Source organism: Solea senegalensis, linkage group LG14 (genome assembly GCF_019176455.1).
Source record: "Solea senegalensis isolate Sse05_10M linkage group LG14, IFAPA_SoseM_1, whole genome shotgun sequence".
Lineage (NCBI taxonomy): Eukaryota > Metazoa > Chordata > Actinopteri > Pleuronectiformes > Soleidae > Solea > Solea senegalensis.
The window spans coordinates 960,166-976,256 of record NC_058034.1 but is presented as its reverse complement, the minus strand read 5'-3'; the positions used below and the strand labels follow the sequence as shown (position 1 = coordinate 976,256).

At 39.5% G+C, this 16,091-nt stretch overlaps 1 protein-coding gene across 1 annotated transcript in view; it reads right to left on the bottom strand.

The window, feature by feature from the left end:
• Window positions 1-485: 485 nt before the first annotated feature.
• si:ch211-51h4.2 overlaps window positions 486-16,091 on the bottom strand; it is a 56,900-nt gene continuing 41,294 nt past the window's right edge. Inside the window, exons 13-18 of the mRNA XM_044043415.1 lie at window positions 10,996-11,145; window positions 3,255-3,297; window positions 2,395-2,509; window positions 1,352-1,454; window positions 1,194-1,263; window positions 486-601 (exon numbers count right to left, since the gene is read on the bottom strand). Of these exons, the coding sequence (XP_043899350.1) occupies window positions 494-601; window positions 1,194-1,263; window positions 1,352-1,454; window positions 2,395-2,509; window positions 3,255-3,297; window positions 10,996-11,145 (589 nt within the window). The 3' untranslated portion in view covers window positions 486-493. The remainder of the gene's footprint in view (window positions 602-1,193; window positions 1,264-1,351; window positions 1,455-2,394; window positions 2,510-3,254; window positions 3,298-10,995; window positions 11,146-16,091) is intronic.

Below are 16,091 nucleotides of genomic sequence, written 5' to 3'. Positions count from 1 at the left end.
TCATAGTTTAGTATGTCGTCCAAAAATTGACAAAAATGTCATAGTTTAGTTTATCGTCCAAAATGTGACAAAAGTGTCATAGTTTAGTATGTCGTCCTGATGATATCTTAAGTAATCATCCTCAAATTATCATAATTATTTAATATTATGGCCAATTTGTTTTCATTGGAAATGTTTACTTGCACGTTTTGGCATCAATACCAAAATGTCCCATTAATCAGACTTTCCAAAACTATAAATAATAATAAAGTCTAACAAATAATACATATTGTATTAGCAAACCCACACTGTGGCGTAATGACCATGAATATTGCTTGTCACCAACCAATATTACTCACTAATGATGATAAGAAATGCTCATCAGCTGCTGGCCAGCTTCAATCAAAGACACAGTATGTGTTTTTGTGTAAATAAATTGGCTTTTTTCTCAGTCTTCATTTCAACACTCACATTCAGAGATGATTTAAAAAACAAACAAAAAAATGAGCTGAACTCACTGGAATCGATCTTCTCTGGATTCTCTCAGCATGATGAAGACAAACAGACCCACTTCAGTGTTGAGAGAGAACGACACCACTTTATCCAGAATGACCACGAAACCCTGGACAAACAGATACACACTGACGAGTGTGTGTGTTTGTGTATGTGTGTGTGTGTGTCCATGTATTTAACAAACTAACCTATCGTTGTGAAGACATGTTCACCTTGAGTGGGCTCTTTAAAATGCTTTTCTCAGGGTTAAGACCTGGTTTTAGGTGTAGAATGGGTTTATTTTAAGGTTACCTATTGTGTGTCCTCACTAAGATATATTAAAAAAAACAAAAGAAAAACAGGTTTGTGTGTGTCTATGAAGTTATGAGGACCCATTTAGATTCTAATCCATCATAGTGAGGACATTTTAGCAGCTCCTCCTGACTTTAAAGGGCATTTAGAAGGTTAAGTAATATATCTATTCATGTCCTCACAAGAACAGAGAGATATGTGTGTGTGTGTTACTGTTTCTGTCAAACACTGATCTTATTAGGACCAGTAGTCCTCATGCAGACCACAACCTGGTCCTAAAGAGGCAGAAACCTGCAGAAATGTGGGTTTGCTAATACAATATGTATTATTTATGTCTAGGGCTTAAATTTGAATTGTGGTTACGGTTACGGTTAGAGATGAGGCGTGTGTGTATGTATGTGTGTGGTTACCCTGGGATCACACACTGACACAGTGAAGATGACACAAAATCCAAGCAATGATGCAAATCCTTTGACGACACTAAAGGAAACACACAAAAGAAAAGCGTTATCCCTTAAGAGAAAAAGCTGAAATACACATAATTATCAGGCCATGTTTCTCGTGTTACCTCCTTGCTGAGCAGATGTGCTCTTTGTTGGTCACATGTCTCTCCCAAGCTTTGGACAACCACTCCAGTCTCCTGCTCCACAGTGAGCTCACTAAACCATCGACTGAGAGAAACCCGACACACACAGAAACAACAGTGACCATCGGTGAGGGAAGAGTTTCCAGCACGTCCACGTCCAGACACAGAAAATGCAACAGCTTTTAATTCTAAATGTCAACACTAGGTGTTTTCAGGGATTAAATTATCATTATTATTCTTATTGTTATTAATAATAACAATAACAATAACAATAATAATAATTATTATTATTATTGTTATTGGAATGAAAATACAGCAGTAACAAAATGGAAATATGTCACGTTAACGTGATAGTACGCGTCTCTGAACGGGCTGTTTTCGGATCAGAGTTGTCGGAGTGGCATGTTTACGTGACATGTTTTTATTCCCATGTAAACGTAGTTATGGTGTGTTTCCACTAGTGCTACTCAACTCGACTCAGCAAGGTACGGTTAGTTTGCGTTTACATTAGCGATAGTACCTGGTATTAATAGTACTTGCTTGGCCACTGATTGGTCAGAGTGTCGTCACAGGAAGAGACGTCCGACACAAGAATCAAGCCGAACGATGCCGAACTGTAGATCAGTTAAAAATTTGTAACAATCCTACAAATGTGGGTTAATCTCCAACATTTACCAAAGAAATGTCTAAAATCTCAATATTTAACAGAGGAGTCTGGTGTATTTAGCGACAGCAAACCCTGCCACTGTATTTCAGTCCAGCGACTGCCAGACGGAGTCTGTGCTCCGGTCATGGAGGAAGTACTGCACAAATATTTCTAATTAACTGATTCTAATGATTCAGTTACACGGAAAACAACTGCTTTCAATGTCACTAGTCACTCTTTTGTGTGTGTCGCGTGTAAAAAGTCAAGGCAGTTTCATGCCGTGATGACTCCGCCCATGTTGAGAAGGCGTGGCTGAGTCGAGCTGTGACCATAGGTGGAAAAAGGGGCTTTAAAGTCACTTAAACAGCAGAAATCTTACTGGTGTGTTTCATGGCTGATCCCATCACCAGGAAGGACACAGTGACACTGATGGAGATAAACACCTGGATCAGCTCAGCGACCCACGAGTACACGCTGTAACGTTCATTAATGATCTGCATGGTGTTAGGAGGAGAGAGAGTGACACACGGTGGTGAGTTTTGGAACGAAGACAAGAGTTGACAGAAAATCACATTTTTACTAAATGACTGTATCATTGAAGTCGTGGTAGATAAACAGAAAATCGAGGAGTGTCATCTGTAATTTGTTAAATAATAATGGCTCTACGACAAAAGACAAAAGACATGACAGAGGGTTTTTGAAGTGCAGTTGTATGAGCGCCCCCTGCCTGAGAAACAGCAAATCACTCTTACTGAAAACTTGGCTCACCTCATAAAATCTACAGCTGCTTAAATCCACCCATAAATTAAGAATATAGTTGTCACTTTATCTCACTGTTAGACGGTCTCTTCTTCCTGGAAAATTAAGTCATGTCTCTGCACCAAAGTCCATAGAGAAAATTGTCATTTTTAAGTGCTGCCTTGTTTGTCACCGGGATTATTAACATACAGTATAGATCTGTTTTAGGTGAGTCTTTTGTTGAGCAGCTAAAATCTGATTTTCTTGAATTTCTACTGGGCTTCAGCCATATAGTTAGTGGTGATATTTAAGGGCATTTGACGCCCCTCAGGTTACATTACTGCCCTCTATTCTGGATCTAATCATCCATTACTTTTTCTCCTAACTTTCCATCTTCTCTAAAAGACAGTGAAGTGTGACAGTACAGCATACAACAAGCACACAACAAGCCTGAAATAGAGATATATATATATGTGACTAATACAGAGAGTGAAGTCTTACCTTCGTCAGTGGAATAGTTGCAATCTCTCCAGCTTTTTCAGACCTGAGAAGAAAGTCAAACCCAAACCATCACATTTTCGTATTTCCTGAATAAATTGAGGACGTCGTGTTTGTTCCACCTAAACCAAAGTTTTTACTAGACAGTCTCATTGCCTCTAACTCTGCAGGTTATCTTTTCCATCACTGAGATTTCCTGTATCATTATTTTTTATCATTTCTGAACTGACTGAGGATTTCGGCTCGTCTGAGTTTTCCGCTTCAGGCCAGAATTTTCTCCACAGATACTGATCTGTTTCCGACTTCAGCTCTCGTGATATTTCTCTTATAGATTTTCTATTTTTTCAAAAAAATCATATTAAATGTTCTCCCTGTAACTACAAGACAAAAATAATCTCTCTGGATTAAATGAAAACACAGTGGCTCCAGGTGTGTGTTTGCATCACTTTAAACATGTAGTTGTGGATACACAGGAAGAAAAACTGGAACTTTTCATTTAAAGCTTGTATGAAACACATGTTGGTTTCCAGGTAAATGCTATTCTCTCCATGCATTTATGTAGTGCTGTAAATACCATGTTGTCTGCTTTCCATGAACACTGTGTGACCACAGCCTCTTTTATGATAAAATGAGTGGTGTTTTTTTCATCAATGAGTCACTTGTACGGAAGCAAAACAAGTCAGAGTCGGAAGAAAACAACAACACCAATGACAATCAGTGACAATCTTCTTTCAATTGATCTGAATGATGAGATAAAAACAGAGTTTTTTTATGATGTTCCAAGCTGTAACAAGCAAGATTCACCACAAACATTTGTGACCAACATTTACACAACCCATTTACATGTTGTGCCAGAAATGACGCAAAGGCCAAAAATCATGAAAATGGAGCAGAAATGAATGAGTGAATCAACATGTGCTGCCTTTAAAGGTCCAGTGTGAGAGAATTAGTGACATCTAGTGGTGAGACTGCAGACTGCAACAAAGGTGAGCTCACAACTACCTTTTTCACATGCGTCAGGGAACTACAGTGGCCTACACACACCAGACAGGATGAGATCTTTGGTTCTCAAACTGTGGTACGTGTACCAGCAGAGGTACGGGAGCTTCCTCTCGTGGTACTTGGAGGTTTATACCAAGGTATGTGATCGGAGTGGAGCTGAGGACTTTTGACCGGAGTGTCCATCATAATCTCATTTCACTATATGCTATACCATGTGTGAAAAGTCTGTAGCTGACTTTGCTCGGCCTATTTACACCACTGTGTTTTAACGTAGGTGGTAATTGTTTTACTGAGAGAGCTCAATATTTTCTCAGGTGGTACCTGGTATAAAAAGTTTGAGAACTACTGCATTAGATGATACAGATGCTGATTGTGTGTATGTGTATGTACGTTATGCTACTGTGTATTGTAGCTTTATTATATATGAGAACAAGAGTTATTTAGCAAAAGCTATAATCTATCTGCACAGCACATCAGATGTTCACCTGTATCTTCCCTATTCAAATTCAATTCTATTCTAATGCATCGACTTTGTGTCTTTAGTTTGTCCTCAAAGTCCTAAACTCTGGCCCTTTGAGCATAAAGACATGAAGCTGTCTGAAAAGTTAAAGCTAAAGTTTGACCGTCATCGTACTTTCCTCCCTGCGTTTCTGTCCATTTATAAAAGTGATCCCACCCGGTGTGAATTAATCTTCATTAAGACTCATTGAAACAGAGGCCGGTAAACGACCAGCTCCCAGCCGGCACAGGAACCTCCTCAGGGAAGATACAAGAGCAACTACAGTGCAGGCAAAATATTGTCCTAAATATTAAATGAGCCACAAACGGTAATACGAACACACGGCAGACCAGGGCCAACGTCATGAATCAGTGTTTCCATTTTAAACCCTAATTCTGGCCATTTGTCTGCTGCTGCTGCTGCCGTGCTGTAGGTTTCATTAGTTGTTTTCTCTGCAAACACAGAGATGCTATATACACTGCAACAGCAGCAGGAGGAGAACGTTTAACATCATTTCAAGGCTTATTCAGAAAGCCTGGTGGGGAAAATGAGCAGAATAAGATCATGATCATAATAAACTATCGTTATTGTGTGTACACACGAAAGTCGATCCATCATTGCCAAAACTGGCCAAAAATTATACACAAAGCATAATCTATTTCTCAAACTGTAAATGCAACTCCTGCTTTTATCTTCAATCTGTGCAATAGATCTGCAATAAACCTGTACTACTGCTCTCTTTGTGTTCTCTTTAGATACACTGTAAATATCCATCCATCCATTTTCCACCACTTTTATCCTTGATGAGGGTCGTGGGGGATGCTGTGCCAATCTCAGCTGATATAGTGCGATAGGCGGGGGACACAGAGACAAACACAGGGACAAACAACCATCTACTCTTACTCTCACAGTCAATTTAGAGTGTCTAACTTGCCTAATCCCCAAATCTGCATGGACATCTTTGGGCTGCGGGAGAAAACCCACGCTCACTAACTAAATACATACATACAACACAAAGTGGCCCACCCCTTTATAGTGAGATATTGCTGTGTGTTTTTTTTAAATGATAGATTCATTTTGTATCATAAATATGTTTATATTGTGAACTATTTATTGTTCCATATCAAAACAGACACTTTTATTTTGAAATTATGTGAAATATCATCAACCCTATCATCGACGCTCATGTGGAGGATAAAACGGTAAGAAAAGAAACATTCATCTTATAATTTTTAGATATTTTAAAGCAGAAATGCAACATATTACTTTTTCATTAAGCCTCCACAGTTAGTTATTGCTGCATGAGGCATCAGATGGGACTGTAACTGACAACATCCCAGCATGACAGCATAATAACTCTCATCTGCTTTTCTATTTCATTCCCGTCCCTCTTCCTCTTCAGCTGCAGTGGCTGCTCTCCAACACTGAGCTGTGACATGCTGAGTCACAGTCGGGGATCAGGGAGACAAAACTAATTAACAGGACAAGCAAAAAAGCAAAGTCATGACACCGTGTGCATCCTGGTATTTCAAATCACCACAGATAACAAGCCGGATACAGTCAGGGAGCAGCTTTTTGTCTATTTGAGCAAATGCTGCGAAAGGAAAACGGGGGGAAAAAGCTTCAGAGGTGACTGTGAATGTTCCACTTTCGGATGAAAAAATAAAAAGGAAAAAGCAACGAGACATGCAGGAGAGTGAGAGGGAAGATTATCAGGGAGTGTACGCTCCGGCGGAACAGTCCAAATGACTGCTTTCAGTGACGGAAGTGCTGAGAAGTGACAAACGGGACGACGAGGGCAGCTATCAGCAGACTGTAAATAACTCGTAAGAGCCGTGTGGGTTTGTGTGATGAGCAACTGTGGTGACAAGTGGCTTTTACTCACTGTCAGATTTTTACCACTTCCTGTTTCAACCAAGCCGGGAATTACAAAATAAAAGAAGAAACAATGTTTCCATGTAAGGCTGCAACAATTAGTCCATTCAGATCTAAATTCAGATCATCTGTCTCCATCTCGTCCTCTCCTTTGTGTCCTCTTCTGTTACACTAACTGTCCTCATGTCAACAATCCATGAATCTTCTCTCTGGTCTTCCTCTTTTCCACCTGCCCAGAGGCTCCATCTCCAACGTCCTTTGTCCAATATAATCACCATCTCAACCTTCACTCTCTTACTTTATTTCCAACCTGAGCCGAGTCCCTCGAATATGCTCATACCTACAATCGTCGTAAAACATAACACTAAACATAGACTGATAAAACTAGAAAGCTGTGTATTCTCAGAGCTTGCATTAAAATAAAAGTGTTTGGTTTTACTTCCAGTACATAGTCAGATTTATCTGAAGAAGCCACAGATGACAACTTAGCACGTCTTTCTCTTAGCAGTTGATGTTAACACATACAAACTTGCACGTACATTCTAGTGTTTTTAGTTTTAAAAAAAGTATATAAATCACCCCATTTCACGGGTACATACAAGGGAGACACATAGCACATTCTAGTTTTCTGTAGATACAGTTGTGTCAATTCATTTGCAGTACTGTCACGCGTTTGATACACTGCTACTTAGCGACGAGTCAAGCAGCAGCGGAGCTAACGGGACGCCAAAGGTAGGCAGGAGAGGCTAATGTGAGCGCCATTTCATTGTGTAAACTATACATGTTTAGTGACTTTTTGCCACATTTGTGACCTGGAGGAGCAGCATGATAACAGGACACCAAATAAAAAGGACTTCGATGATTGTTGGAAATGTTAAAGACCACATGGACACGTTTCAATAACAAACCTATTGTGCAGCCGTCGTGTGAACGGGCTGCAGACTCCTCCTCCTCCTGCAGCTGGTGACAGGTTGTTTGACCCCTGACAGAAGCCTCTCTACATCCTGTTTAAAGTCACCACATGACACCTGCATTCATCCAAGCCGCGTGAATGAAACATGAACACGGATGAGGCGGCAGCTCCCGCGGGACGTGACACACACTCACAGGAGGGTGTGGTGTTTTTGTCACGGTCTAACCTTGATGCTCAAAGTACGAGAGATGCCGTGTGTACTCTGCTGTCTGCTGCACTCTTATTTCACATTCACATTTTTCCTCCAGGCTGAGTGAATACCCATTTTTCTCTTAAAATATTCACAGATTTAGGAGAGTGGCACTGGTTACTAAAACCTCTTGGCAGGGGGAACATGAATATTAATATGGATATTTGGGATTTTACGCTTTGTTTCTTTACAGCCCGTTAAACCAGAATGAAGACGAAGATGAAGAGCAGCCTGGGACCACAAAAAACAATTCTTATAATAGTATACAGTTTCCAACTAAGTCTTAAACATTTAATACAATCATAATTAATTCTATTTTTCTGGTTTGTATATTAACAATTACATAAAATGGGAGGTGATGGTGTTTGCTTTTATCAGCCACAGCCTGGATCTGCTCATCAGACCAGATTTATGGGCATCTTTTGCCATGACGGTAATAAACGAGGCATGACTTTGAGGAGAGAGACACGAGCGTCCAAGGCGGCATTTCTAACGCGCCTGCTGTCACCAATATCACGGCTAAACAAAGATGGATCGGGCAATTTTTTATTTTGAATGTTCAAACATTCTCATGTTTGTCTGGCTGTGACTTTGAGATGGGGCAATAAGTTTATCACAATTAAACATTTTCAAATCAGAGCATATCAATAATGATAGATGAATTAAAGACCAATATTTGCTCTTGAATAAACATGGTAATTGTGATTTTAAATCATTTTATGCAAAGAAAACAACAAACACAGTGCAACTATTTTGATTGTTTGTGATTCGTTACAGGAACGTCTAAACGTCACGCGACTAAATTCATTCATTCATTTTCTAAGGCTGTTATCCTCGACGTGAGGGTCCTGAGCAGACATGTTTACAAATTAAACGGAGAAAAACAATGAATTACATAATTAACTGTCTTTTTCAGTTTTTAGGTAAAGGTCCAGTGTGTAAGATTCAGGCAAAATTATTTAAATGATATATTATTTGCATGAATTGTTGTTTTCATTACGACAGAATGACAATCCCTAACTGACAGCTATTGTTATACTAATAATAATAATAACAATAACAATAACAACAACAACAGCAATAATAATAACAATAGTAATAATAATAACAATGATACATTTGATTTATGAGTGCCTTTTCCACACTCAAGGTCACTTAACGAAACATATATAGGTTTAAAGGTTTATAGATTAGAACTTAATGAGACTTCTGAACTGGACTCACACAGTCTTGACAAACCATTGCAGATGGTCGTCTAACTCATCAAAATGTTGTTTTTTTTACTTCCCTCGGTCATGTCAACATGAAGCTGTAGCTCTCCACATGGATCCCAAGTGTTCAGAGAGTTGCAGCCCGTATAAAAGCAAAGTGCTGTTAGAAGAGTTTGTTATTACCCTCCTCATCTTAACACAGCTCTAAAAGACTCAACATATGAAGAGAACAAGGTTAGAGGATTGGGATTTGAAGCTGTGGAACAACCATGTGCCCCAAAAAAATCATAAGAAATATAATATGTATGCTCCCACTAGGGGGCATTGTTGGTCCATGAAAGTGGCAGCTGTGACGGTGTGAGCAGAGCACCTGTCACAGAGGTTTTCTCAGCCATGTGGGTCACAGAAGCTCTGCTTTTTTAAAGAGATGAACAGCGTTGGGTAGGGGGAGAGAAAGAATAACACAGAAATAAAAATTCATGCCAAGCAATCAGAATGAAAAATGGTTGTTCTGCAAATCAACGGGATGAAAGAAGATTTAATGGGAAAGGACAGCCGGTGCCAGGGAGCTATTACAATTCAAGGATGCTTTGAAACAATTACATATTCAGTCCAGGAGCTGTTAATTGTGCACATTTGCACAACTTCTCTGCTGATGTATCATCACTGTCACATTTGGCCATCGGTTTAATAGCATACTGTACAATTCTGATGACAGAAAGCTCAATTTCTATCAGAAATGAATCTCCTGCTGTTGTTACTCACGCTCTCTGAATGGGTGGAGACGATATAGTGAAATAATAAAAGCTCTAGATGTGTGCCAATTTATGTAGGAAATGGACTGATATCACTGGAAGAGATTTGATAGTAGAATTGTCAATCTACATGACATAATGAGGACAGTTTGCTTTTACCAGCATCCAAGTCTTTTCACCAACTCATTTAATTTCCAGAACAAATAAATCCATGAGAAATTCTTCTAAAGTGTTCTGTCCGCTGACTTTTAAAACAAAAAACCTTTTAATCCAAAGCAGAAGAGAAGAGAAGTTGAGCTGCATGTCACGTTGTACCGAGGCACCTGCATGGTTGCTCTCCCTCAAAACATGGCTGCCAGTGTGGACACAAGGAAAAACACCTATGCCAGCTTAAGTCTATGACATCTTCTGAATATGTGCACCCCTTTATCCAGATTTTTGACTGGAGACTTTTTTGTAAAAGGTTTGTAAAACACCAAAGTCCATAGAGAAAATCAGCATTTTAAGATCAAGACACACAGGAGTTGCTGATCATCCATCAGTAAACTCACTTCTATGTTGAAAATCCATCCTTCTTCTATCACTTTATCTCAACATGAGGGTCTCAGCTGACATAGGGCGATGGGTGGGGTCACACCCTGAACAGTTCTCCAGTTCATCACAGATGGATTCACTCTCACAATCAGACCTATGGTCAATTTAGAGTGTCCACTTTACCTAATATGTTGAAAATCCATTGTTTAAGTGGCACAGACTTATCAAACAAGAGCAGCTTCTGAGTCACTGCGAGCTAAAAACGCTGACTTTCTCTCCAGACTTTGGTGTGGCAGAGTAGGCGGTTTACAAACTTCAGTTTCCATTCAGAAACGTCTTTTTTTTTAATGGTGAGACAAAGAAGCAAGTGTATTCTTAAGATACTGTGGATTTCAGAAAGCATAGATTTCACTGTGTAGCTAAAATCTGTTTTCAGTGAGAATGAACCTCCATGTCTCAGCCCTGACTCTGCATTTAAAGATTTACGGTCGGAAAAATGTGACAAATTCCTATATATGTTAATTAAAACTCCATCAGCTTCTTTCTAATGGAAAATAGCCACTGCAGGGCAAAGTCAGGAATACAACTTTAGATGTAAATCTGTCTTAATGTCTGAGAACATGTTAAACAGCAGTGATTTACAGATGAAGGCTTGTGGCTAAAGGCAGGAAACAAGAGATGAAGGCATATGATGTACAGACTCACTCTTCTAATGAGATGTTGCTGTGCAGCAGAATGTGGGCGGAGGAATGAGATCCAGGTGGGCTGCTGGCGTCAGGCTGTGCGGTTGTCTCATCTGCCAAATGCCTCTCAGGTAAGGATGTCTGAGGAACGATTTCCAACACTGCCCAGCACCTGAAACACAAACACGCGCAGAAAAATAAATATGCTGTGCTTTAATTAGTAAGAGTGAGAATGACATGATTACTCACTCACTCACTCACTCAAACATGACATGTAATACATGGTCCAAGATGAGGATACAGCAATAATCATTGCATTAAAAGACAATGTTATTATTTCCAGGAGGAAAGTTTGTGTCACTGTGCAAATCTTTCACTCTCTGTAACATCTTCATTCAAAGAATTGAGGTCCACACTTGGAATTAGTTGCTTTCTTGTCCATCTGTCTACACAACACATACCCCCGACCTGTACAACTATCACAAACACGCCCTCTGCTGGAACCACAGGCACTGCAGCACAACATACCCAACAACAACCAGCATTTCGACGAGCCCTGAACACAAATCAAACACATAAACAGATGATTAGCTGCGACACCACAGGAAAAAAATCGGTTGTTGATCCACTGCAACAGCTAACAATAATTTGAAATCACCTATTTTGTGACTTTGGAGTATAAAATGATTTGTTTGAATTTACATAAGCAACACAAATCTACTGAATGAGGCAGAAGTAGAGCAGCAGCTCCTGTGTGTCCAAGAGCTAAACACGCTGATTTTCTCTGTGGACTTTGGTGCAGAAGACAACAATGACAACAAAGTGACAATTATATTGTTCATTTATGGTGCAGATTTTATGATGTTAGCTTTTTGTTAAGTGGTGGAAATCTGAAATGAAACATTTATATAAACCTTGGTTTTCAGTCCAAAAAAAATGCTCTCTAGTTAAAGACAAGAACGATGAGAGGTGAACTCGATATCCGAGAAGCAGGCATAGATTTAATTAGATGAGCCTTTTGTTAAGAGCCTTGTGTCCCTGCTGACAGTCATGTGTCTGCATCACCACAAGGACTGATAATGTAGTGAAAATGTGCAGGTAAATCTGTTTAGAGCATATAAATACATATATATGCCGCCAGCTTATCGATAATCATATCTCATAAGTCAGAACGACAATATATTGCTATATGGATATTTTGTTCCACCTCTATTCCCAATACTTCACTTGTAATATTTCACAAGGCTTCTGTCTGATCCAATCCCAGCACACAGAGTGTTTTATGACCACCAGGCACTAATAGCTGTTCTGTGCCAACATGAAGATGAAGCATCATGATCCAACAGACAACACGCCGTGAGCGATTCTACAATTTCCAACATATGTACTTGCTTCAATCTAATTTTTCACGGCATTTCCTGACTACAGCTGGAGAGATTCAATAAGTGCCGCAGTGTGTGATAACGTGAAGATTAAAGGAACAACAGGTAAATTTCTCAGGAAAAGACTGAAAACAAGCTTGATTTTCTTACAGGAGGTTGTTGCAAGACAGGACCATTTGTCACAGAGATACAACGCGGCCTCTAATCTAGGGTAACACACACACACACACACACACACACTTGCTTAGTCACTGCTGGCACCAGGGTGCAATAATCAACATTTTTATATGAACAATGGATCAAATGAATGTGGTGTAATGTGAACAAGCCACTGAGAATTATCACCCGACTCTGCAGTTCTCCTCAGACCTTCAGAGTGTTTTAGCATTGTTCACCTCACTGTTCATATTTTATGGCACAAAACTTTACGGGTCTGATTCAGTCGCACTGCTCCCTCCATCCTTATCCTCCGTCCTTATCCTCCAACGAACCTACTCTAGCTCCGTTGAGCTAAAGTAGGAACAGAAACCGTGTAAAACTGAAAATAAAGATGGTCGACGTGATCACTCCTGAATGTGAAGCCACTCTATGTGGATGGCGTCCTACTTGCCTGCTGCTTGATAGAGGCCTGTACATACTACGCAAGAACAGAGACAGGACATTTCATACTTCACGAGAAAGTCAAGTGCAGGACTCCTGGGAAGTCCTCACAGGGAATGACAACATTTCCACATTACCCACACACACTTCAGATTTCTGGGCCAATCACATAATAGTTGTCAGACACCACACAAGAATAACGTTCTGTCCAGATGATGTGTCAAGAACAAGCAGCAGGAAAATCATGATGTCATTCTTTTCCTGCAGCCCAGGGAGAGAGAACACATTTCAGTATGTACAGGCCTTTAGTCATAAACCTCAGCCCCTCTATGCTAACACATGGGAAATGGACCAAACCCAATAAATTAGTACACATTAAATAAATGTTTTAAAAGATGGTTCTGACATTCACAACACTGTACACTAAAGCCACTATTTAAATTAGCCTACATGTTATTGATATAATGAGACATCATGATTGACAGCTGAGACTGACTCATAACTGGATGTGCAGGTTTCAACCCTTTGATAACAAACTTTAGCTTCAAGTGACAATGCACGTGTTCACCATCGCGCTGAAATATAGAAACGTTTCCGGTTAATACTGCATTCATGATATTGTACAAAATGTACTAAAATTGCGCAGCCCATAAGTTCATTTTTCAGTGGAATGTTAAGTTAACATTATAAATTTTAGTCTCAGGAGAGGTTTCCCAACAAACTGCCAATCATTTTACATGTAACCTGAATGCTAGCTGACTGTTGCCTAGCTTCAATGCCACCAAGCCATTCCAACACCAACTCATAAACACAAGTTCTGAAAATCCTCACAATTTTTTTTAAATATGGTGGTTGTTAAGTTAATATTAACCTGCATTGTAGCTGCAATGCCAGCTAGGCATTTGAACATCAAGCAGTTCATTTAAAAACACAAGTTCACGAGTTCCAATTAAAGGCACCAAAACCCAAACACACTAAACAATTATGGCTAGCTAACACTGCTACCTAGATGTTTCCAAGTCTGGAAAAGGTTTAGTGAGATTTAGTTTAGTTTGAAAAGGTTTTCCCCAGTGAGACTGCATTTGAAAAAACAAAAGTCATTTTAACTTAATTTAGCTTTTTCAAGGCTAACTGAGGAGTGTGGTGGTGCAAGGCAGAGCAAGACAAACTTTCTTAAGAGAGTGTATAATGTTGGAGACGTGGCAGTCTTCCAGTCTTCCAGATCTGCCTGACATGGAAACAGAGACTTAGTTCCTTTAAGGACATCATGAATTCATTTATCATTTATCAGTTAGAACAATCCACACAGCGCTGAAATGATACCTTACTTTAATTTTGGCCTGAGGCCTGAACGAGTACGAAGCACAATATATTCAATCAAGAAAATGAGATGATCTTTTGAATTTGACAGTCTGACTATTGATGAAACCAATAGATTCATTCTGAACATAATGTTACTGCAGCTGGACAAGTGCAGGGACATGTCTGCTGCTGCATGTGTCCAACACCACAGCCTCCTCCTGTTCTACTTTCCTTTGCCATGCTTGACTTTGGCATCATCTCTCAGAGTTGTGTCTGGACTCAGCTCTGTTGAGCCCTTGAGGTTTATTCTTCTCCCAGCTGAATTACGTAGAGAAGAATTTCAAGGGCAAAGAATACACCTGACTATATTAGTTTACTTCTTTGCCTCTGAGGTAAATACAGATTCTTTTTTAAACCTTGAGCTTGTTATATATGTTGTTATATATAATATGTTATAATAATGTTTTTTATATATATATATATATATATATATATAAAAAAAACAACATTTTGGGATAAAGGCTCTCTGTCCAAATCTCCTCTCACAACATAAGCATAGAAAGTTGCATTTGCTTCTGAAATAGTTTTAAATGAACTATCTATTATTTTAGTGTTAGAGTAATACCAAGAGAGCGCAGTTTCACACTAATCCAGAGCTTGTTTGGTCTCAATCAGAAATGGTGTTGAATTTACTATTTTAGGAGTTACTTTATTCTGTGTAGAACAATCAATGTGAGGCTCCCTCTCTCTGCGTTCTGCTCTGTGATTAGTCAGAGTCTCGTGTCCCCGGCCAGGTTTTCTCCATGAAAGTGCAGTAGAAGTGCAGAAATCTAGTTCTCTTCCAGATCACTTGACTTACATTATGTTGAAATGTTATTATGTAATTATTGTTCAGAAATGCCAAAGAAATATGTCGATTAACCTGCCTTTAATTATATGATCTAATATCTAACCACTATTCAAGCATGTGTAGTCGAATAAGAATAAGTATACATTTACATTCTCATTTGTATACTCGTATACAATTCTTACATTCTTAAGACTCGCCTTTCCAATGTAGCCAGTTTCTCCTTCAGCATCACCATGGGAACAGTTAGTTATGATTTGATATTTACTTTATTTTTTTCTGTGCACTCTAATCTCTTCTTTAATTCATTTACATTTCTTCCATATTTTCCTTTACCCCTCTCTTCATGTCAGGTTCCTTTTTTGCTGTTATTACTGTCAGACCATAACAATGATGCTTCACAGTTTTAATCGGCGACATTTGTCACCCAATCAATCAGGTGTCAATCATGTGTCTAAGTAAACGCACAGGTTCTTCTCTGGCAGATGAGCCTTTGAACAGTGTGTGCTTTAATTGGCAATTACACTTCAAACATGTTGAGCTGTCCAGCTGTTTGTCGACCTAAGCGTTGGATATATAAAAAAACAAGATTGTGTTTCATAGTCGTCTGTGGACAGGTAATATTTGTACCTGCAGGTAAACCTTTGCACTGTCCACACATCCTGTATATACATTGAATATGCAGTATTAAGTTAGTATTGGGTGTCACGAGTACCTCGACTCTGAATAGTATATCACTTATAGTCATCATCTACAGCTTTATCCTCCACCAGAGGGTCGCGGGGGGGCGATAGGCGGGGTACACCCTGGACAGTTGGCCAGTCCATCGCAGGGCCACACACACACACACTCACACTCACTCCTATGGTCAATTTAAAGTGAGTGTCCAATTTACCTAATCCCCACATTGCATGTTTTTGGACTGTGGGAGGAAGCCGGAGAACCCGGAGAGAACCCACGCACACACGGGGAGAACATGCAAACTCC